Below are 26,109 nucleotides of genomic sequence, written 5' to 3' on the forward strand. Positions count from 1 at the left end.
CAAGCTCCAGTTATACCCACGATGGTAACTTGCTTGATGATATATCTTTTATTAGTTGCCTTCTCCTCCTCGCCTCAGTTTCCCACACCCCTAACTGGCATTTCTGAGACCAATTCCCAAATTAACTACTAATATATATGAATCTTCTTCTCAGAGAAAGCCAAAGATACAAAGGATTCTCATTATTCGCAGTAGTTATGTTCTATAAATTCACTGAGAACATGAAATTAGAAAATATTGAACCAATTCTCCAAGGGGAAATACAGGACTATGTTCCTACAAGTTTGATTACATTTTTATCAGTCAATCATATTTTCACTGTCAATCAAATTTTCACTGTTCTTCACATGTCCACAAATGACCATAAAAGTACAAGCAAGTATTGATTTGGGGGTCACAAATAAATTTCAATGAGTAAGCAAATTCACAGATAAACTCATGTTGAGTTCCCTACAGCAAAGGGAGTAGGAACAAACGATTAGAGAAGGATATATAGGGTATCCAAGCTGATGGTTTGTATGTACCCTCACAAAGTTTATCTGCTCCCAGTATGCAGGTGAGAATGTTTTTCCATGCATGCTATAGAGGCTCAGAAGTAGCTAACCTACAGTCAACTAGGGCAAGCTGTGCAGGTGAAGAAAGAAGGATGCAGCAATGTACTCTAAGACTGATGGTCATGTATCAAGACAAGATACCAGAGTCCACATGTAGCAGAAAAAAATCAGATCCTCCTGCCTTCACACTCCTACTCCACCTATGCTCTCATGCTAAGGCACTCCATAAGTTCACTGGAAATTGGATACAGCCCTCAAAAAAAAGGAGATTCTCAATGGACTAAAATTGTGCTCAATGTATTGATAAATCCGTAAATTGACTCAGATTTAGTTTCTGCTTAAAATAGAAATAATCATAAATATACAAGCATCTTGGGCTCTTACTGAAGAAATTGGATCATTTAAGATTTGTTCATAATTAACACATATTTATTGCTATACCTATAATGTGAAAAAACAGTTTATTAAGCATATCACATCCTAGATGGACACTAAGACAATCACAACAAATAAAGATGAGATAATCTATAATATGCATAAGATACCTTGGTGCAGGTGAGTATTATAGAAATTAAAAGGAGAAAAATACCACTTTGAATTTTGTTGCATGGGGAAACTTCACAAAGGAAGAATAATTTGACTAGGTCAGAAAGTATAAGAATGGTTTGCCTAAGGAGAAAAAGCAAGAAGGTATTTTATATGGGGAGAATGATAATAAATAGTATTGAGAGATTATAACATGACAGACGTAACAAAAGAAGGATCCATTCAACTTGGTGAATGATTAGTCATAAGTTCAAAGTAAAAAAATCATAATAGATCAATCAAGTTTTGAGTTTGGAGACTGAGAATTGTGGTACCAATGACAGAAGTAGGGAAACCAGAACAGAATGATGAGACAAAATGAATGATGAATTTAAGGTGATAACATAACATCCTGGGGGAACTGACAAGCAAGCAGCTGAAGTTATAAAACTAGATCTCAGAGGAGAAGCAGAAGTGGATCTGAGAATTATCAGTACTAAGATTAATTACAGAAACCTGTGAGTGGGCGAATATCTAAAATGAGGCCATTAGAGAGAAGAGGTAGAGGAGGAAAAATGACCACAAAGAAAACAAATAAGAAACAGTGAAGGAGTTGGGACATACATATTATCCCAAGAGGAGAGCGAGGAGAACGATTCAAGAGTTTATGATCAACTATGGCAAACATTACAAGGGATAACAGATAGAGGACTAAGGAAATTCAGCTGAGTTTGATGACCAGCAGTTTACCTCCAGATAGCAATTTCAGTAGAATGGTTGAAGTGAAAGAAAGAATAGGTTAAAGAGTATATAGAAGGGGAATGGAGATAATGGCTACAAATCACTTTGAGAGAAAGAAATTCTTGAAATTACTAGGTTTGCAGCATCATCAAGGAAAAAAATGAGGAAGTGTTTAAATTTTTTTTGAGGTTTCTGCACACAAAGAGAAGGGGTCCAATGGAAAAAAAAAACAAATGAAAATTCTGGGAAGGCTTATTAATAATAAGACCTAACACTTATGTGCTTCTTGTTATGTTCCAGGCACTGTTCTGAGTGCTTTGCATGTATTAGTACACCTTAATCTCATAATAATCTTATAAGGTGACTACTACTATCATCTTCATTTTATAGGTTACTAAATGGAGGCATGTGAAAGCTAAATGACTTATCTAATATAACCATCTAGAAGGAGTGGGGTCAGGAAATTAACTTTGACAACTGACTAGAGACATCATACTCTTACCCACTGGGCTATATTACTTTCAAGAACGAAAGAGTAATGACTCCCCTTATGAGAATGGAGGAAAGAGAGGATACACTGTTTTATTCTAAGATGAAAAGGAAAGTACCTGAGTATCATTACATATGATATGACATCATATGATACAGCTGTATCTTGAAAGTAAGAGAAGAAAGTAGGGATTAGTGGGACAATTTAGGACACGTAGAGTCTGATGAAGATTTAAACAAGAGGAGTGTGCACTACAGATCTAACAGGAGAATAAAACCTGTTCAACACCTTCTGTAGCTCTAGTTGATGAGAAACCATCAAAGATAGTTAAGTCAAGTTCACTGTGGCTCTCCTGGGGGAATGGTGGAAATATCTGAGTTTGGAGATGAGCTCAGCAGATAAAGTTGTAAAATCAGGGGATGACATCAGGGTATTGAAAAAAAGTTAATTTAGATGGCAGATTATGTTTTACCATGCCAGACAAGAAGTTATTTCAAGTAAAAAAGACAAGTTTTTATAACTTAGGATGCTATTGGCCCAATATTTATAACACAAGGTTTGTAAACAGATATCGAATTGGGTAATCTATATATTTTAATAGGAACAATTGGATTATAAGACTAAGCAATTAAATATTCCATCAAGAAATATTGTCTTATATTACTATTATTATTTCCTATGTAAATGTTTTTAATTCAATATCAATAAATCTCAGACTCTGAAAGACAAAGTCTATTATGAAAATTGTATAGACTGAAAATAGCTGTCCAACCTCAAATGGCTTTTATACAGTCTGACTGAGCACAGGTTAAAATGTGGATGAAATATTGACTCTATCCTTGCTGACAAGTTCCAGAAAACATCAAACAAAATATCGAAAGAACAAGGTATTAAATGCAATCGATACCTATAAAAATCCAGTTATAACCTAATCATAGATGACAATTTATAAGAAAAATGGTATGTTATTATCATAATTATTAACTCTATTTAATAGCTAAATGCATCTCATAGATGTTGGCAAGCATTAAATCAGGAAGAATTACAAATAATATAAAATCCTTAAAATTAATATACTTTCTCTGAAATAACTTTTTCTAAATCAGGAGTAGGAAACAAACAAAGGTCATAAAAATGTCATCCTGAACCTTGCCCCAAAAACATTTTCTTTGCAGAAAATGGATATTTTAAAAGTTTAATTCAGGGTTGATCATTCAGTTATGATAGATGCTATTAAATATAAAAAGCAACTTTTTCCTCATGTAATTGTGTTCACTTTTTAGATGTCGGTGTTTAGACTGGGTTTATGAACAGTTTTTCAAAAAAATGTTTCAGGGCCAAAGGAATATTGTTGAACTACATTTTGGAACATATGGCCTTGATTGATTTCCAAGTACGGAGGTATATTTCATAAGATATAGAGAATTTGATAAATAAACGCTTTTAAGTAAGATTTGAATTTTTAAAAAAGATTTAATTGCAGGTTGACTTTGATGAGTCAATTCTTTTAGGAAATTTTCAGGGTCTGAGAGTCTGTACTAGCCAGACTGCCCTTACAGTAATGCTGATAAGAGGAAAGGACACTTACATGTAAGCCTTGTGTGGTATTGACTGCTTGCTTCTAATAGAACACTTACGATTGCATTCCAAAGCCAACTATAAATATTTCTGCTTGTTTGCTTAATATATATGTATATATTTTAGGTACTGAACACATAACTTTTATATATATTTCATCACTATGTATAATGAGGCAGATAGACACATTTTAAAATAAAATGTTAATGTTTACAGATACCTGTGAAAATTTTAAGTATTTCTTTGCCCATTGACTACAATTATAAGTGCTTTTTCCTCAGGCATTGTAATTTAAAGAAGCTTTTTAAGAACAGTAAACTAAGACTGGGTGACAAATAAATAATGGCATAGAAGATAAATTAATAATGGTATCTCACAAGGTTTTAGAAAACTTTTTGGGATTTCCACCCTGAGCTAGAATGTGAAACAGTGAAGAATGCAAATCAGGAAATGACTTTGAAAGGAGAAATAAATATTTAATAATTTCCCAAGGTTAATTATTATTTTTGTAAGGTCATATGCCTCCACACATAGATTAAGATTAATATTCTTAATCTATTTAAATATTTTTAATATCTGTTTCCTCCACATTTAAGTTTTAAAAATTAAGCATAAAGAAAGTTCACAGTACAGAATAATTCCCATTTCAGCAGAGTATTCTCACCTTATTGTATGCGTTGTGACTAAAGGGGGTATGAGAATTCTCCTGTTCATCAGTCAGTGAGAAGGAGGACAAATGACTGAAGGGTCCTGGGGTGAGACAGTCGGCATGTGAGAGGGTCTGTGGATGCAGCAGGGACTTAGCAGGAGGATAGAGTCTAGTCTGATATAAAGGATGGAGAGAAACAGGCTTGTGAGGGATTGTCACACCCTGGGAAGAAGAAAGGCAGAGTATGTTAGTGGACAAAAATCAAGCTCACTTGGAAGTAAGTCTAAATATTATAGACATTATGTCAGAATTCATTACTAGTAAGAAGAAAACCTCTTCTTATACTCAGGTCCCTCACAAGATACCTGCTTTTACAGTGCGTATCATTTGTCTCTTTCAATAATTCCAGTCTATCTCCCACCTCCGGCCTCTTCTGCAGAACTAAACAGTGTATCCTAAAGAGTGCCAAGTTTGTTGTTTTTGAAAGTACTGAGAGGAGAAATGTTTAAGGAAGGAGAGAGCTCATCCCCAAAGGGGTTGGGTGGGGTTAGAAAGTCTTCGTTAAAGAGGTAGGTAAGAGTGGAAATTAACTTAAGGGTGCTTGTGCTTGGGTCTAGAAGAAATTGGGAGAGATAGGAGAGAGCATTGCAGAGGATATCAACATGTGAGTAAGGGCAAAAATGCTGGGTCAATACATATGTAACAGTTATTTCTGAGAAAATGTTTTAAAGTGCTTTTCACTAACTTAAGAATTATCTTCTTCGATATAAAAATACTTAGAACGAATTTCTCAAAATAAAATAAGCTTTACTTAGGAGCTTGATATTTTAAAAGGAATTCATTATCTTGATTGATTACAGTATATCCTGCAAAATTTCAACAACAAGAATTTATGAAGCAAATACTATCTTTGTTCATTGGAAAGAAATTAGCAAATATGCAGTGAATAAATTAGCTGTTTATTAAGGAATTATAGATACTGCAGCATTAAATATCAACAGAGACATCAGAAAATTAATGGTACAGCCAAATCGGATACATTCACCACTCTCGAAAAAGCCTACTTTCTACTCAGCCATCTGATTTCTAAAGCTATTTTCATTGCAACACCAAAGGGCATTTTAAGGCACTATGGGCTCTTTTTATTAAAGTCTGTACATCTCAGACTCTTTTCTGCATCCTGGCATTTTAAAGTTACATCCTTTTGTGTGGTTTGGAAGTGAAGGGTGAAAATCTACTTTTTCTTTGCTTCCACTGTCCCAGTGTGCCTTTGGGAACTCAGAGCACCAATGGGTAAAGTTATTGAAGCCTTTAAATTCATTCTCACTCCCTTCTTCCCACCTCTTTGATAAAACACTTTTTTTAAAGGCAGCACTTCTTTTCAGCTTCCTTTTCCTTCCTGAAGTTTATAACAATTAAACACTGAATTATAGCATTTCTGCTACAGTTTTAATTTAAAACAACACTGTTCATAAAGTCAAGAGCAGTTATAATGCATTTCTTAAAGAGTGACTTCTTCAGCTGAGATATATCAACATTTTACAGATGCTATCACAGAAACCCCAATTTACCAAAAATTTTAATAATCTACATTTCATTAAGATCAAGCCAAGATAAAGTGTCTCTTAATTTTGAGAATATAGTATAACTTCTTGCTTATCAGCCCTAATTTTGAAGAATCCATATGCATTTTAAAAACAGACATACTTAAAGCAACAGCTTCATATTTTGAATCCTGATTTGAACTAAAAATTAAGAGTAGCAGAAAGGAGACAGAGACCAAAGTTCAGAATACTTAGAACCCACTAGACTCTAAGCTCCATGGAGGGCAGAGATCATCTTCTTTTTTTCTTATGGAGTCACTCATATCTATTGCAGAGCCTGGCACAAATGTTACATGGTTGAATGCTAAGAGCAGAAGGAAAGAGAATGAGTGTAGAGAGAAGTAGCAACACTCATCCGTTAGGAAATGACAGCTGTACATAGCACTGTGAGGACCACATGCCAGGGAATACAGTCTAGTTCTTTCAACCTCATAGTCCTATACTCTGTGGTCCTTCCCCAATCCAGGCAGCTAAAGCTTAATTTCATAATCATATCTCAGGATAAGATTTTTGGTGGTGACAGTTAAGGCAGAATTTCAAAGAGAAAGCAAAGAGTCAATTTTTGGATTTTGAGGTTCAAAATTGATTTGGGGAACCCATGGCAGAGGTAATCTTTCGATAGAGAAAAGTTTTGGGTTTCAAAAGTCCAGGATCCAGGACATCAAGAATATATAACTAATCAGAGTGAGAATATGAAAAGTGTGCTTAGATTGGGGGAGGAGACAAGAGATAAGAAGATGGAGGAAATAGAGGGAAGCAAAGAGATTAGAAATCCCAGCGTGTGACCGAGAAAGGTCCCTATGCTCCACCATCACAAGTGGGCTGAGTCCTGGGGTAAAGTTGGTGGTGGTTAAAATAATTCCTGATAAATTAGGGTAATCAGATGTTAGAGAAGACATATGTGCTGTATTCCCAAGTAAAACTGGATGAAATGACAAGACTCTCAATTTCTCAGTGTCTAGTCTGGTAGGGGACCCACAAAATAGAAGTGTCTGCTGGGTGCATCTGGAGAAGGAAAATAGTCCTAAGAGAGGTCATTTTGAGAGTGAAAGGAAATTTTGGAAACTGGCTGAATTTTAAAACAGTAAGGGATTCTTTCATCATAAGAACTATTCTATTTCACAAAATGGCAGAGAGTGTCCAAGTATAAATTGTTTTAAAAAGTTGTTACTTGACTGATCCCCGCAGATCGCTGACTTACTGTGAGGAGATAGAATCTCCTTTATAAAAACATGTAGTAAATTAAACTGTTGTGCTCTTCTTGACTTGCATGCCATTCACTACTTACTTCAGAAAACACTGTCTTTGTTAGGACAAATAGGAATTGACCATGGTTTCATTATTTGGGGGTAATATTTTAAATCTAAGACACCCTGCACACAAATAAGAACTAATTCTGACTTTATTGATACTAAACGCATAGATGTCTTTAAACTTATTTTTTAAACCCACTTTCACTATTTTGAAATTCGGAGCATGCTGTGTACATACAAGATAGATTTTATATTACACCATTACAAACTTCTTGTTATAAGATTTATATATTTAGATGCATTAACTGCAGCTTTCGTATTGTTCATGTTAATGAAGTGTTAAAATTTTAAGAAAAAATGATCTTACAGTTTTTAATATCTTGAGATTTTGTTCCATGGAAACTATTATTGTCTCAACAAGGAATTTAAGTGAAAGGGTTGATGTTCTGCAACTAAATTATGTTTCTTATACAGAGCCTGTCACCCAGTCTAACATCACCTCCCAGAAGAAGATAGAAAAGCAAAAACTATCCCCAAAATTTCTTACAGGGATTATCCTAAAGTCTTTTGTGATTATGAAACAAATAAATCAAATTACAGTGTCATTTGCACTTAAAGAATGCAGAAACTGGAAATCCAGAAATGAAAGGGAAGATGCAAAGGCATCTTCCCTTTCATTTTAAAAAGCGGCTTTGTTTAAATTTTAAGTTGTCAACTTAGCCTTTCTACTTAGGATTTTGCAAAAGAAAAATAGCTGTCAAGTTTGCCAATACAAAAAAAAAAAGTAATTTAAGTAGCAGATACCAGAACCCTTAAAAATACTATCGAATATGTGTGCATGTGTTTTCTATAAACACACACGTACGCACACACACACACACACACACATACATATATTTAATCTCGAAAAGAAATTATCTTTCCTCCCAGAGTTTTAGTTTAAGGAAAAGCAAAACAAAGTTATAGTTATTCAAAGGGAAATAGTGATAATAAATTATAATGATGATTTCTCAATACTCTATAAAGAAGTAAATAGGAAGTGATTTTTAAAAGAAAGGGAAAAGTCAAAATGAAAAAAGATTCACAACCAAAATTGCTCAATCCAAAAGGAAAAAAAAGGGTTGTAGTAAACTCTATGGTAATGGGTACAATTTGTCACAATTTTCACCTAAACAATAGGTTAAGACTTTCCATCTCCAAATTTATGACTTGAGTAATTCTTGCTACTTTTTCCTTTTTGGGGATCATCTAAGGATATGAAATATTAGGAGAGTTTCAATAATATTGAAATACATTAACACAAAATTTTGAATAAGAAGGGACCTTCATAAGTATTTTGTACAATGCCCTCCTGTTGCCGATGTATAATAAGGTCCAGTATCAGGAATGACTTAATCCAACACCATGCATTTTAATTATTATAAAGATTGCCTGACTTTTAAAATTTTCTCTTTTAGTTGATTGCCCTGAAAGCTAACAATTTGGAAAATACAAGAAAGAGGAAGAAAGGTCTAGAAAGATGAGGAAGCTACAATTTGCTAAAATATCCAGAGCCAATGAGAATGTAGTTCCCTTATTAAACAAGGCTATCATTATGAGCAGAGTTTATGGCCTGTGGGAGATTCCATAAATAGAGGCTTACCTACCTCCTGTGTATATCAAATAGAGAAAGGTTCTTAGTTAAAACATAAAAATATGGCACCTAATTAATGTTAGTTGAACTAAAATGCCCCTGGTAGGAACAGTATTGAGCTTCATTGGTCATAGCATTTTTGGATCTAGAAGGCAGCCAGGAGATGGTCTAGTCCAGGGGTTTCTCAGCCCCAGCACTATTAAAACTTTGGACAGGATAATTTTTTTTTTGTTTGGGAAGACTGTCCTGTACATTGTAGGATGTTTCACAACCTCCTTGGCCTCCGCCCATTACTTGCCAGTAGCACCAACCTCCCCAGTCATGACAACCATAATGTCACCCTGATTGAGAACCACTGGTCTAGTCTAATCTCATTTCATTGATGAGGTTCATGTTTCACAAATTTACTAGGTACAGCTAGTTTACCACAGCATCACAGCTAGAACTCACATTTCAGAGTTCTTTCTGCAAAACCGAGCTTCCCTAGTCTCCCTTTGGTTCCATTACACACTAAAATGAATAAGATCATCATATCCTGCCTGAATATGAACTCTAAAATGAGAAAGTGAAACTAGCCTGACCCTATAAATACACTGTGAATGGCCAGTCTTTTGACCAAAAGCAATTCCTGAGAGCCTGAAACTCCTGGAAACTATTCAGCCAAAGACTGAGAAAAACACCTCTATTTTTCTGAACTTACTCAATAGAATATCATATATACTTGCTTTTATTTGAGCAGGTAAATATGCTAAGCCTCTCAATTCTACTAGATAAAAATAACTGATATTTCAGTTCCTGATAAATTGTTTATTTTCTAATCAAATGCAGTTTTCTATTTTCAAGGGAAAGTAAGGTAAAAAGAAAAAAATATTAAAGATCTAAAGGTCCACTAGACAAATTGATATTTGGATGGTTGAGCTATAATAGATTAAATTTCACTTAGGATGTTCATTTTTGGAGATTAGAACATTATTTTGAAAAACTCTACAAACCTACAGTTCTCCTATCTCTAAGAAATCACTTATTTTTAATTTATAAATTTATGACACATCTTCCTTTCTATGTAGGCTTTGAAATAAAGAAAAATACTTTTTTTAAATCTTGTTTTCTTTTTTCCATATAGTATTTATTTTAAATGATCTATTTCACCAGCCTGATTTTAGTTTCTATAGGCTAGATTACTCAAGCTGCATTTGTTTTTTTCTTTTTTTAAGGGAATCAAAAAGCAGTTTATTTAACAGTTTTAGTTCCCTACCTCATTCTCTTCTATGCATTCTATTGGTTGCTCTTCTCATTTGGATTTATTGTTTTCTCTGCCTTAATATTCTACTTTATCTTGGATCACAGAAAGGAAGTAAAGATTCCCAACTCTTCACATAACTCACATTCTAACTTATATATCTTTGTGTGACCCTGAAATGTGTCATCATTCAAAGTCTGTCTAATCTCATTCACACTTTAAAGTATGTGACAACCTCTCCAACAATTAAGAGATTATAATGTATGTTTCAAACACATCAATCGTAGCATACATGTTCAAAGACTACATCCAATTTTACTGTGTTCTCGTCTATACATTCTACCTTGATTCCACTTCTCATAGATCAAAGAAAATATTCATTAAAGAAAATCACAAGCCCTTTACTCTGACTGACTGCATTTCTTAAGGATACTTAGTAATAACTATCTTCCAAATCATTTTAAGGCAGTCGTGGAATTCAAATTATGTATGGAGGGAGGGAAGAGATTAATGTAGACAGTGTCCTAGGAAAGGGGCACTAGTTTTACCAAAATTGTCTTATGTATCACAATACAAAACCATATCAAAGGCATGTGATTGTTACCATCTACAATTCTATTCACAGGTTGACCCTGACTCAGAATTTTAAGAAGTTTTTGTATAGAGATTCCTGTGAAATAAAACATAAGAATGCATCTTTTTCTCATGCCAACAAATAAAACTTTCTAATTTCTGAATAACACTTACTTTGGCTATTACTTAAAATTATTTTACACAGATGCCTTCTCTTTTGACATTCTAACTATTGTCTAGTACTTTTCAGATGAAACCAATCTAGAAGTTTTATATCTATTTTAACAAGGCCTTATTTTAAAACTGGATTATACTTTCTATGAGACGTTCTAAATATAGCAATGACCATCTCTCTTAGGTAAAGATATCTGGGGACGTCATGAGTTAACAAAACATAGAACACATTTGCATAAACCTTTCAGATTGTCATTGTTTCCCAGCTGATTGGGATATAGTTAGACACTATTTATTTACTAAGCATTTATTAAGCAACTAATGCTTCAGACATTAACCAAAGATCAGAATTCAGTTGCTTAACTAATTATTAGAATTATTAGTATAATTTTATTATCATAGAAGTGACAAATATGTCTTTTTTGTGTTCGTTTTAAAGCATGTAAAAATATCTTTAAGATTCTTAACCCTACATGAGGTGAGAGAAAGGGTACAGAAAAGAAATCTCCCTTAGCAATGTAGACATTGCAACAGGAAATTACGGTCCTTTTGTTCTAATCTTCTGACCTTGATTCAAACACAAGGTCAAGAGAAAGCTCAAGCCTAAAAAGAGAGAGATAAAATCCTAAATTTGAAGAGGTGATCCATTCTGATTATATCATAGAGAATGCAAATATTGTCTCTGTAGGAGACTTTTTAAAAAATATATAAAACTAAGAAAATAGTTTATTTTATTAATGACAAAATATCTATTACGTATAGTATATAAGTTATTTATTATAAATTGTTTATTACCTATTACATATAGAGGAGGGAAGGAAGGAAGGAAGGAAAAAAGGAAGGAAGGAAGGAAGACAAAAAGGAGGAAGAAAAAATTCACAAGGATTTTATTACTTGAATAAATGAAAACATGGCAAAACTTAAAAAGCCAAATCTCTTAACTCTTTCAGAAGAAATGTTACACTACAAGGAATTCCAGTTCTCTCTTCCCTTTAAAACAATTTAGCAAACTGCTTAATCACTTCTAGATCTAAAAAATTAAACATTTTAATCTGAAAAATATTTCTTAATAAAAGGTTAGCAATGATGAGATAATTTTATGACAAAAGACAATAAACCATTTTGACTGAGAAATAAATGTTGAAAAGGTAGCAATTTGTGATGAAACCAGAAGTCATTCAAAATAAAAGGCAATATTGTCAGTTTCACCTTATGTTATTTGCCCTGTAATATTAACACCTCATTGACATAAAGAAGTAAAAGTGAAGGTCACAGTGGAAATATAATTTGATGACTCATTACATAGAAATCTAAAAGTCACCCACATAATCATCAAAATTGAATGTCAAGCAGAGAGTTTGGTAAACAAGGAAAGCAAATCAGGTATCTAAGAAAAATCAGAAGAAAAGAAAGAATGAAAATACTACAACAAAGAAAATTTCCTATAATTATCCTTCTATGTTTTCTGTGAAGTGGTATGGAGGAAATTTGCTAAATGGTCATTTTCACACATAAGCATGTTATTTTCCCTATGGAAACGAATTCAAAGGAAAATAAAATTTGAGAGGCATATGCACTGGGAATCAGTCTCATGTAAAAAAAAAAATAAGAAAAGAAAACATTTCTGGGAAGATCACATGAAACAACAATATTCTCTGTTTAATTCTATCCAAACCTTTTTTATACATTTTTCTAGGGCTTTGATATAGGAATGACATATCTAATATCATGAGTTAAATTACTAATTTATAAAAATATGAGAGAGAATATCTTATATAACTTAATTTAGCAACTGCTTTTTATATTAAATTAAAAATCTTTATTGAAAGAATCAATAAAGATTTATTTAATTAAATATCTTCAAGTCACCTAATTAGATACCTTAAGTGACCAAAAAGTAATCAGTACATTTTGCAAACTCACAAGTAGTCAGAAAAACTAAAAATCATTCGGCCTTTAGTTTCTTAACTCTCATCAGTGAATTGATTTTATTATCAATAGAACTATGCTTCAAAGGACATCACCATAGTTTTAAATCCATATGTGGAGAATGAGGATAATTTATAATAACTCCAAAGAAGCCCAAATTGATACAATAATGAATTTAAAGGTAATTTCAGGAAGCATAAATTTTACTCTGAAGAATTTTTTTTAAATCTATCAATACAGAATGATGCTTCCTGACCTATGCCATTTTGATGTAAAAGTTGTTAATTAATAAGTCTCAATTACTTAATTATGCATGTAGTTTCAAACTTTGCTTTTAGCTCTCAGAGGCTGTCTCCAGGCAAATTTTCAGTTCATTATCAGTTCAAAAGGCTGCCCAGTTGTACTTTCTTCAGCTACAGTAAATACATTTTCATCTAGTCTCATCCTCTTTACTGTCTGACGTTTTGTAACAGAGAGTTTAGAAATCATATTTAAGGCAGTTAAGCTGCTAGGGGAAATTTATTGACTTAACAATCTCATCCAACATCTCCTGTCATGTGGAACTGTCCCCAGTACAAGGCAGATTAGTGAATGTGAGCTGCTTCAATTTGGCCCAACATTCTGGCTGCAGAATTTTCCATTACATGGGTGGGTGACAGCAACTGAGTTTGGAACCATTCAATTTATTCTGTGGCAGCAGTAGAAGAGAACACAATAGTGACTGAAACTAAATTTGAGTACTCTCTCTTCTATTGAAGGTCTGATGAAGTAGCAACGTGAGATTATAAATTGTTATTATGAAATCAGTATAAAATCATATACTGATTTTATACTGATTTCATACTGTCATACTCGATTTATTTTTTAAGCAGATCTAAGCATCTACACTTGTGAGCTGTCTTTGGTATCTGCCTCCATTGTAGATTCTGGACCTGGTGAGATGGTAGTTGGAATTCAATATAAAGAGGCTAGTTGATAGTCTACACAGTTTCTCAGTGTGCAGTGACCCCGCCGTTCTATTATGTTTTCTCTCTCATGCAAGGTCAATGACTAAGACCAAGAAAAGTTTGGAATTCACTTTTTTAATTTATTTTTTTCAATTACTGTTAACATCCAATATTAGTTTATATTAATTTCAGGTGTACAGCACACTGGTTAAACATTTATATAATTTATGAAGCGATCCCACCGATAAGTCTAGTACCCACCTGGCACCAGACATAGTTATTACAATATTATTGACTATATTCCCTCTGCTGTACTTTACATCCCCATGACTATTTTGTAATTACCAATTTGTACTTCTTAATTCCTTCACCTTTTTTCACCTCATCCGCTACCCTTGTCCCATCTGGCAACTATCAGTTTGTTATCTGTATCTATGAGTCAGTTTCTGTTTTGCTTGTTCATTTATATTGTTCTTTAGATTCCACATATAAGTGAAATTATACGGTATTTGCCTTTCTCTTTTAAGTAGTAGGCTAGACTTATTTCATTTCCAACAATCTACAGACTCCCATTACTTCCCACATTCCAGTGGAAATTGGGATGCACGCAAGAATAAATTGGTTGAAAGAAAATATAAATAAAATTAGTCCTGCAACACCTTATTTGTAAAAGAGCTCAAATTTTCAACAAACTATTTGGAAATAGATTTATATTGTACATTAACAGAGCTTTAAACTTGCTACATAGTCAGAGAAAGGAAAGAAATGGCAACTCCTTTTAATGACAAAAATTTCCTACACTTAATGGAATTTATCATTTCAGAGGACAGCAAATTGTGATAAATTATAGGTAGATTAACTTGATATTCTACAAAGAATCTTGTTATAAGTTAAATGCATAAATTTGAAATTATTCTGATACAGACAAAATTGTTTTATTATAGCATTAGATCAAATCTTAAAGAATGTATGTTACATAGATAATACATGAACTTTATTTTAACTATTGGCATTTTTGTAAAAAAAGACTAGTTGACTTTTATATAAAAATTTTATACTGATTTCATACTGTCTAAAATATCACATTAAGCCTCTAACATATTATGTCATACAAAAAATAGATATTTAATAAATATTTTTGTTGATAGAAATATGCTTTTCAACAGGAATTTCCATTTCTGTTATGTGTAGAATTAGCGAAGACAGACAGGAATTTCCATTTCTGTTATGTGTAGTATTAGTGAAGACATGTGTATGTGTGTGTACATATATATAAATGGTGCTTACAAAGCACCATTAACAACATTCCATTATACCTCCTCCAACATATATATGTACACACATACATATATACATATACACTTATATATATATCTATATATCAATATAATTTCTCTAATTTAAATTATGAATTCTATTTTATTTCATTAAATAAAAGTAATTTCCTCTAATTAGCATTTCAATGATACTAGTGCCTTCTAAAATTTTTAACTTATCAAAATCATATCAGCCTTCACTGATATTCAAATAAACAGAATAAACAGAAAATATTTTCATCTCATTTTATAAACAAAAACTATAGCGAATCATGAGAAAGTATTTATATCTAACTTTTTCAAGGCTACATAAGGACTTCAGATCCAGTCAGGATTAATCTTAGATTTTAAGTAACCTAAATTTTAGAATTTTTTAGAATTTGAAGGATCTTTAGAAAGCACCCAACTTTGCTTCATTTTATATATTAAGAAATTGAAGTCTAGATAGGAGAAACTTGCTCAGTGTTACAGAGCTAATGTGTGGAGATAAGAGATTCTTTATTTTTATAAATACGAATGTCATTTATATTTTCAAGAATATCATTAGTTGTCACTTTCAAACTAAAATTTAAAGAGGGTATAACCTATGTCCCTTGATAAGTCTATTTTATTGTAGGTTATTAAATGTGGTGATCTTACAAGTCCTAGTTGCATCCAAAAATATTTCTGGATTACTTACATTGCTTATTTATGTAATGTTTGAGATATAAAATATATAACCATGCCTAGCTGTTATATTTTAATAAAAATTTATATATAAATTTTTTATTTGAAATAATTTAAGAAGTTGTATAAATGTGTAATTTTATATTTTCCCAAATATCTTACAAAGCACCATTAACAACATTCCATTATACCTCCTCCAACATACAGGATGTACAAAAGAAAGATAATATATCTTTTTACTCATAAACCTAATGAATAATAAAACCTTAGATAACTTGGGAACCTATCCCCTGACTAATACTGCTCAATCTAGGGGATCACATCATCTCTACTATGTTAATATAAATCCAAACAATAGATCTTTTGTAAAACGTACTAATAAACCAACTCTAAAACATCACATCTCTTCAAAAGGAAACAGGATTTTAGAAGTAAGTATACAATACCTATGTAAGACATGCAGCCAGTGACTTCATGATATCTTTATAGAGAGTAATGTCTTAGACCCCAGAATAATGCCAGCAGTAGGTAGAAAATTTTTAATAAAAAAAAACACAGAAATACTTCAAAATATCATCCTAGAAGTATATAAGAATTTATTTTATTATATAAAAATTTGATCTTTTTTACTACTAAGGGTACTCCAATTAAATGAACATTTTCTTGCAAATACTATCTATTCATAAAACCATTTCTATATTTTATATAGCCATTTATCAAAATTTTAAAGATTTTCTCACATGTATACTCACCTGCTCAGAAAAGATGTCATTGTTATCTTCCAGGTATTTACTGAAAGGGTTGGGTTCATAGACTTCTTCCTCTTTTTTCAGTAATATTTTGGATTTTACAGGTACCGGGCGAATTACTCCAGGTTTAGTCTTCATCATAAACATAACATAATTTTTAAGAAATAGAAAATAAACACTATTAAAATAAATTGATATGTGTGTTATTAAGTCTTTCAAATGTTCTCATAAAAATCTATAATTTTTTAAATTTTAAAATGATTTTTCAAATACAGAAAAACAACCTAGAATCAAATGATTTTAACTAATATAACTTTAGTTTTCAGTTAACTATTACAGCAATTGACTCATAAAGATCGACCATTATGATGTTCAAAATGCAAAAACTTCTTTATTTATCTAGTCAAATATGTTCTTATATATTCTTGCCAGTGCATTCAATCAATAAATATTTCATTTGATAAATATTTATTGAGACCATACTCAGTGCCAAGCAGCATTCTCATTCTGGGCATGGTAGGATAGATGAATTTAGCACATCCACCAAGCTCATAACAAATTTCTTTTTCTGGAAACTGCTCCCTACCCATGTCCCCAAATCCACAGACCGAGGCCCTCCAAAACCATGTTCATATTATGTGTGATGAAACCAGGGGTGGCCTTCTGACCTAAGAAGGTGAGCAGTGCGGTAAGTAGCAAACAGATTTTCTCTCCTAAGAATGTGGAATAAGAATTTAAACTGTTCTGCAGTCACTTTAGGAGATTAAAATTATATGTCAACTTGGGAGGCATAGGAAAGCCTGAGTCTGCCATAAAGCAGATCTGATGACATTAAGAAAGGTGGAGAAAGTGCATGGAGAGGCAGCCCAGAGAGAAGACACATTTGAGGGCTTTTCAGAATGGAATTCCAAAACATTCCTGGGACCCAGCTGGATTTCTTGTCTTGAGGGTTCCTAAGACTTTCCTTTTCTTTTACGCTAGATTTGCATTTTTCTTTCCAGTCAAGTTTACTTCTGTAACTTGCCATCGAAAGAATTTTAGCTAATAGACCAGTCATTCAAGTTTCATAAACCTGTACCCAATGTCAGTTTGATGAAAGAGAAAGAAAGAGAAATCTAGTTTGGGGCAATTTCAAAATGATGTTTCACAAACACTAAAACCTTTTACACTGTAAAATGTCACAAAATGATTGATAAGTTTACAAAAACATCCCAAACAAGAATTCAATAAAAAGTTGTGACACTTTTTCTGTTTAAGCATTTTGCTGTAATCATTCTTCTCAACCCTATTTCCTTTGGGAAATAGTAAATTAGTTCTCCTCAGTCAATGCTGATGCTCACAAGTTAAGCCTTAAGGGACTGCATCTATCTCTCTGCTCTATAAACCGCTTGAAATATTTTGAGTCTTGAATAAATGCCACTCTACAATACTTTTTTTCAATTGACATTTTCCAGTTGTCTTTTATATATATGCCAACGAGGAAATACAGATTGAGAAAAGTCTCTGTCTTCCCCAGGCTGAGAAATATCTCCCACGTAAGAAACTCTGATTTCTCTCAAGGGGGAAAAAATGACCAAGTATCATCCAATTACACACGAAGTGTATAATTGACTATACATGTGAGAACAGTAAACTCAACACAAGAACAAAGCCCAAGTAGTTACTGGGAGATGCCTGATAGCTGAGTCGTGATCCTAAGTTGTCAAGATTTCCTGTCTCTCTTTTCCACTTGACTTCCTGTTTCATGTCTCCTTCCTTCTGATCCTATTCCTGTGCCTTCTCCTTATCTCCTACTCCTTTGTGAGGCAGGAAATCAATACAACAACTCCAATGCTCAGGGCCAACACCAGATTCTAAAACCAACGTGGAGCTTTAGGAGCAAAACTTGGCAGCAGTATGCAGAAAGACAAAAGCAGATAGAAGAAATTTGACCAGGAGTATTTGATATGGTAAGAGAATCCCTCTACCGGAGAAACATGATCACTGGTCCCTGTATTGCTAGCAGGAAGGTGTTTTGGATTATCTTGTCCTGAAACCTTTCACTCAGGTAATCTCTTTTGGGAATCATCACCCTCAAAGGTGAGACCAGAAAAAAATTCTTCTGGTTAGTTGGATATCAGGCACCTTCAGTGTCAGAATTACTAATGGACAATATTTGTTTCTCTACCAGACTTTATGCTCCTTAGTTCCTATGAATTCCATTCATTCATAGTTGACTGAAATGTAGCAATGATATTTTTTTCTCTATTTCTTTTACTTTACCAGATTTTCCACATTCTCTTTTCTTGAATCCCTAGGCTTGGTCTACCTGAAGTCTTGGAGTTTTACTCATTCTGTTTTGCTTACTTGGTCTTGATATGGTTACCCTAATTCTTACATTATATTTATCACCTCATTTTTTTAGTCCTAATTTGCTCCTGCACCTTAATTTATTGTCACTTAGTAGTCAGTATTACATAGACATGGAGATGAACTTTGGCAAAAGATTAGACATAGTTTGCCTTTGACACTGTTTACTATTTGCTCCCTATAACCTTTAACCATAATCTCCATACCCAACTGTCTCTCAGTATTTATTCAAATTGGAAATAGCACCCTGGTGGCTCAATTCTGTACTCATGCACTTTCATAATGATGATATACCAACAAATCATGTTCATGGCAGCCTCTGCATATTGCTCATACTATTCTACATGCTTTGAAACCAGCTTCAAAATCTTTAAGGACTTGTTGCAGCTAATTACACCATCATCCTCCCATTGACCCAAATGCACTGTATTCAATGTTTTAGCTAGATTATCTCACTGATTCATTATCTACAACTCTGTGACAGGCTGAGAGAATGAGTCACAAGCCAAAGTCATGCAGTTAATATATAAAGAAGTTAAGATTAAATGTGGTCTAATTAAACCCATGATTTTAATTACTCCTACTGCCTTCTGGGTCAGTTTGGGAAGGAGAAAAAAGAGAGAGAACATAGAAATTTAAATCATTTTAAACACCAATGTCTCTATAATTTCCTCTGTCCAATCAATAACAACTGGCACATCCTTGATTTTACCATTGTTTTCTCAGTCTATGTCATCTTATTTTTCGTTTCACTTTTCTTCCTAAATCCAGTTTCTCTTTCCTTAAAGGTAGAATCAGCATTCCAGCCAATAGAACATTCCTGGAAAACTGTAGGATCTGACGTACTTCTATTCAATATACAAATCTATATGTTCTCTATTCTTACACACACACACACACACACACACACACACACACACACACACACGCACGCATCCCACACTCCACCTCCTGAAGAACCCTGTAGTTTATGTGGCCAAGATATCAAAATTTATGCTGACATCTCTCTGGACTTAGTTAAAAATCCACTCCTAAGAAGCAGATATTGCTGGGAAGAAAGTATCAAGGACATATATTTTAGATTTTGCAAAAGTGTTAACAGACTATATGACCTTGAAAAAGCCATTCGACCTGTCTCGACCATCTGCTAAAGAGTTATAATTCTAATTCATAATTAGGTCTTTTAATAATTGGAAAGTAATGACACATTATTTACCCTCATGCCACCTCGAGAATAGTTATTGCATAAGGCTTGTTTCTGAGTATTCAAATCCATCATTCAAGCAAGGGTATTAAAGTGTCTTTTAGAAGGTGTATAAAAGATCATATATGAAGCCATTGGTGCTGTTGCTGGCACACATAAAGCTCTCTTGGAATATTAGTTAACTTCCTCTCTGCTCTTCCTAATACCTTGTTCTTCAATGTCAAATAGCCACATAACCTACATTTGCTAAAGACTACACTGAAACCTAGTAAACTAATGGCTCTATCCAAATAAGGTGTCTGCTAGTACCTTGCCACTCAGAATGGGGACTATAGACCAGCAGCATCAGCCTCACCTCAGAATCTGTTCGAGGTCCCAAAACTTGGGCCCTACCCCAGACCTACTGAATCAGAATCTGCATTTTAACAAAATCCCTGGGCGATTCATGTGCACATTAAAAACTGAAAGGCCCTCAACTAGAATTCATCTCGTTAAAATGTCATGCTGCCCACTCAGAGGTAAATCTTCCTTGGTCTGCTGACTGAGAGATATCTCTTTAACTTTGAGCTTCTACCTTCAGACTAAAGGAGAAGCTTTAGAATAGACTGCCCTTTATTAATTTCTAATCTATATTACATCTTTGTTCATAGTCCCCTGATATCTTCAGACTTAAGTAGACTTTGGTTCTCTAATTCTTGAAAATCTAATTTGCTAAGTCTTTGTCCAAACAAAAACAAAGGGAATTAGTTGAATCAAGTTGGAAGCATTTATAAATGTGAGCTACTATAAGATCGTTATTGTCCAGCAATATTACAACTAAACTAGCCCAAAGAGGTCATTCTTTCATCTCTGTCTGCTACAGAATCTACAGAAGAGGCAGGCTCAAGACCGATACACATAAATATCATTCTTATGATGCCAGGTAAAGCAACTCTATAATTGTCTTTCCAATCTAAGCGGAGAAATAAAAACGAGTAATAATTCTCATAGTCAGCACAAAGGGCACAGAAAGAACAACGAGAAGGTTCTTCAAATGGCAAATTTTAATTTATTATGATAAACCCACTGAGAACTGATTTACACTGGATGTAAGACATTTTAAAAATGCCTCAAAATCAAAACTGTTGTTTCAAAGCTCTGAAACATACTTCTATCAGATATTCTCTGGAGCCATTTTTCCAACTGGAATCTAGTCTATGTTAGAAACTGTAGTGTCTACAGAGATGAGAAAGACAAAATCTTTTTCTCAGAAAGCTGATAATCCAGTTGAGTGAACCACAAAACAATAACAGTATAAGTCAAGCCATGTCACTCAACTCTTCTCAAAGCTTTCTAATGCTTCACATTTTCATTTATAATAAAAACTAAAACCCTTGCAATGTCAGCAAGCATGCCTACAATATGCCGTATGACTCAATCTTTTCTATCCCCAATCAGATCCTAATCTACTGCTACTATCCCTCTAATCCCATTACTCTCTCCACTCTAGCACACACTATGATATTTGCTTCTCTGGGAGTCTGCAATTGCTCTTACTTTATCTGAACTCTTTTCTCCCTTTCCAGGATTTCAATACCCACCTCTTCTCCTTTCCTGCTTTTTTTTTTCATACTACTTATCATAATCTGACATCAGTTATGTTTGTCATATTTCTTTCTATACCAGAATGCAAGCTGTGTGAGGCCAGAGATCATTGTTTTGTTCTCTTTCATATCTTCAACACCTAGAACCATGCTAAATAAATATCTGAAGAATGAATAAATTAACTGACAGACAGAAGTCCAGTATGTTGGCTAAAAACCAATATGGAAGCACAGCTTCGGGTCTTTCATTATTTTTCCTGAATTAAGTTTTTGATTACAGTATAGCCCAGGAAGAGAAAACTTTGCAGGACAGAAGGTCCACACTGCCTTTCACCAATACAGAACCAGAGAAGGAGAGTGGGTTGGTGAGCTCCACCATCAGAGATAAGAGTAGAAGGCTGAAGTTGCCATCTCTGATAGATATAAGAAATCAAGGCTAGAGACCACTTCTTTAGGGACTTTACAAGGTTTTCACTCTCTCACGATGATAAGCAATAAGATTCAACACCAAAACACAATAATATCATCTCTTGTGGAGAATTCAAGAGTGAGATAGAACTCTATTGTTAACCTTGAGGGAGAAAAAGTCCAAGAGATAAGGTATGTGAAGTCCCTAGGGCCTGGCAGTAGGTTTTAATGGCTTGTGAGCCTCTAGTCTGAGCCCGCTATTCATTGGTCTTTAAAACTCATCAAGCATACATTTATACTTCAGCATTGCTACTCAGGGAACTGTACAAATAGACATTGTTTCTGCCCTTTGAAACTTATAATCATAATTCTCTGACAACAAGTTGGTACTGCCTCTGACTGGAGACCAAAATTGAAAATTAACTGCCAGCACTGACCTAGAAATTCTCTTACTAATATTTTAAAATAATGACTTCTTAGAGCATACATCTTTCTCAAAGTAGTAGCTTCAACTAATGGACTGATGTTTTTAATTGCTTTTGACCACAGCAGTAAGGTCTGGAGTGGTTGTGATGAGGAAGAAAAGAAATAAAGGATAGGGTGTCAGTTTTCAAGGGATTATTTTTATACTTCAGAAGATATAAGATGTGTAATAAAACAGCAATAACATAATAAAACGCAGCAGTTATTATTTTAACATAATAAAAAATTCTGTAGGCCTGGCTAGGAATTCTACCAATTTGATAGACCCAAAGAGTCTATGAAAGTGCTACGGTTGTTTCTTTCACATATTTTTGTCAGTCTTCCTGTTCTAGTGTGATTTTTTTGTTTGTTTGTTTCTGTGGCAACAAGCTCAGAAACTCAAAAGCATTCTACCCGTCAAGATTGTTAACAAGAGCAATATTCTCTAAGCCATTTAGCTGATTTATTTATTCAATTAATAAATGTTTATTAGCTCTAATTTTTTAAAATAAACAATATTATATTCTTGAAGTAAATACTTAAGTTTTTCTCTCCCACAAAGAAATATCTCAGATTTCAAAACACTACAGTTCTTAAGATGGGGGTGGGGAAGGAGGCCGCAAAACAGATTTTTAAACCATCCATTAGCCATGGGACTGTTGACATGTCATTGGAGATATCCGTACTTCAGTTTTTTTACCAGAATAATAAAAATAACAATTCTTGCCATACTAACTCACAAGGTGATTATGAGAATCGAATAAGATAATATGCTTGACAGAATTTTGTAAAGAAAAAAATAGCATAAAGGAATTTGAAAGGAAAAAAACATTTCCTTCTATTTTCACATTTATAATAGACTGTTGATACTAAATGATCTAGACTATCCAAAAAAGTACACATGTAATGTTTTTTTCCCGAAAAGTTATAATTAATATGATAGTTGTACAAAAATAAACACATAGAATTTCAATAATTATAAACCACATCCCATGGCTCCAAAAATTTTTGCGGAATGTACACAATACGGATTGGCCGAATTGAAAAATTTCAATAGTTAAAGAAAAGACAATAGCATGACTCAAACTTGAGGAGGCGTACATGGTAAATGCTGTAGCACTTAAGCATGTTGTGTCAAGGAAAAACTAGTCAAGGACAAACTGCCTTTAAGCTTGAAGAAGCCATCAGTTCTACACAAAAGCTTTCAGGGATGCATTTTCTGAACAACAGGGACTTCAAGAGCCCTCAGAAAGATGAGTCATGCACCACTAAAGCAAGAGAAATCAGCTGGCATTCAGAACTGGGAACAAAGTATCTGCAAGTTTAAGTACTCTTCTTTATAGTATTCCTGTAAACTGCATTTACTTTTACTTGTATATAGCCATGTGGCTTATTTTTGAAATCTATTGTTTCATACTCTCTAGATTCAGTATTACATCATGGACAATAGTAAACATTTTGTAGTGGCATGGTATTTCAAAAGCCAAAGCCAAGGAAGACCAGTGTTTCTCCATTTTACAGAGTCCAACCTGTTTTCTTACCCAGAGAAAAGAGACTCTCTACTAGCCTCTGTTAAAATGGTGATTACTCAGCTCAGGAATTAGGAAAGCTTGTGAAGTTTCAACCCAGACCCTTCTTTCTTTTTGCTCTCTTTATTATGCTAGGGGACACACTATACACAAGTGCTAAACCTCAACACCCTAACTGACCTTATCCAGTCTCCAACTCTTCAGTAAGTGATCACATTTTTGCAGGCAATGGTGAAATGCCAGCCCAGGACCTGGCACAGGAGATACCCAATGAATGTCATACTTTCATAGAGGCCCAATTTCCCAACTCCTTCATCAATCTTTTTTAATGCCCCTTGAATAATGATTCCTTTTTAAAAATTACAAAGAACAAGGATGACCACTAACACTGTGATCTTATATAATCTACTTAAATTATGTGAGTCTGTTTCATCTGCCAAATGGCTGTGCGTATTATTTCAAAAATATGTTAGAGATTTTGTGTACAACAATAACACCTCCCATATGCACAGGACTACACTGGCAACTTTATGTATATGATATCATAAATAACCCCTTTAGGTTGACGGAGGAGTTATACAAATCTCTGTTTTATAGATGGGTATTTCCAATACCCTCATCTCTAAGTTCCTTTCCAGTTTAAATATAATGTAATGTTGTTTAATAGAAGAAGAGACACTGAGGCACAGATTGGTAAACTAGTTTTACAAGGGCCCGCAAACTATTCTCCCTTAGCTCCTTACTAAGTAATTTGGCTTCTAGAGTAAACAATTAAAATATTTTAAGAGTAAGGGCCAAGTCATATTCCTTTTTTTCCTTCCAATGTTGAATTGGCACAGTGGCAATGTAAATAAGCAAGTTAGAAAGAACAAAGTATGAAAAAATGGTATATTCTTAAGAAGCCAAATCTTAAAAGCAAAATGGCTTCTGTATTAAGCTTGTGCTACTACAGCAATTTATCATGTATTTTTACTTCAACCAATTTATTACATTCCCCCCTAAAATAGGAGGCAAATAATTTATCTACTTATTTTATACAAAACATACATTTACTTATGTAATTTAACTATAATCTACATGTTCCCAGTAATGTTGATTTTCTGCTACACACACATGTATACACATAAACAAAAAGCAATATATATAATCAGAATTAGCTGTCGTATGGCATCTATATGTGTGTGTATGTTATAAGCACACATGAGAATTTGTATGTGTGTGTGTATATATATATATATATATATATATGTATATATAGTTTTGTTTTTCAAAGGCATTCTTATTTATTCAAATTTTTCATAGTTTTATCCCAAAGAGAATTCATAATGGCAAATATTGGAAATTTGTTCATAGAAATGAAAAAAATTATCATTTTATTTATAATTATGTTACTTAAGAGTAAAATTTTAAATCCTTAAAGATGCAAATGCTGTGAACATTTTTTGCACGAAATTATTTCTAATCTATTTTATTCCCAGGTAATGTAAATACAGGGTTAACATCATGAAATAGAAGTCAAAGTCATTGAATTGAATAATTACATCAATGCAGGAGATATCCTTTTTAAATGTGATAAGCTTGCTTGATAATAATCCCTTAACAAACATACCAATATCTCAAGGGCATATGAGGATTAAAACTTAATTTAAAACTTGGTTAAGAAATTCCTTGAACTCTTTAAAGAAAAAGTCTAAAATAAATGCAAAGAAATCATCAGAATCAGTCAAAGCAATGCCAGGTATTTTTGCCCCTAGAGATCACAAATGTAGAATTTATAGAATTATTTTATTATACAGGAAAAGGTTTATTGTATCACAGAGTTGTTTTTGCTATGTCCCATTTTATAAAGTCATTATATATTTTTGCCTCTTTGAAATAGTTTCTTAAAATATTAAGCCAAGAACTGTCATATATATGTTAGTTTGATAATATATTTATATATACAAATACTTA

At 33.3% G+C, this 26,109-nt stretch overlaps 1 protein-coding gene across 1 annotated transcript in view; it reads right to left on the reverse strand.

Moving 5' to 3' along the window:
• Window positions 1-26,109, reverse strand: part of MLIP (muscular LMNA interacting protein) — a 122,818-nt gene that overhangs the window by 25,097 nt on the left and 71,612 nt on the right. Inside the window, exons 10-11 of the mRNA XM_039853081.1 lie at window positions 16,625-16,753; window positions 4,553-4,759 (exon numbers count right to left, since the gene is read on the reverse strand). Of these exons, the coding sequence (XP_039709015.1) occupies window positions 4,553-4,759; window positions 16,625-16,753 (336 nt within the window). The remainder of the gene's footprint in view (window positions 1-4,552; window positions 4,760-16,624; window positions 16,754-26,109) is intronic.

Source organism: Pteropus medius, unplaced genomic scaffold (assembly GCF_902729225.1).
Source record: "Pteropus medius unplaced genomic scaffold, Ma_sr-lr_union100, whole genome shotgun sequence".
NCBI lineage: Eukaryota > Metazoa > Chordata > Mammalia > Chiroptera > Pteropodidae > Pteropus > Pteropus medius.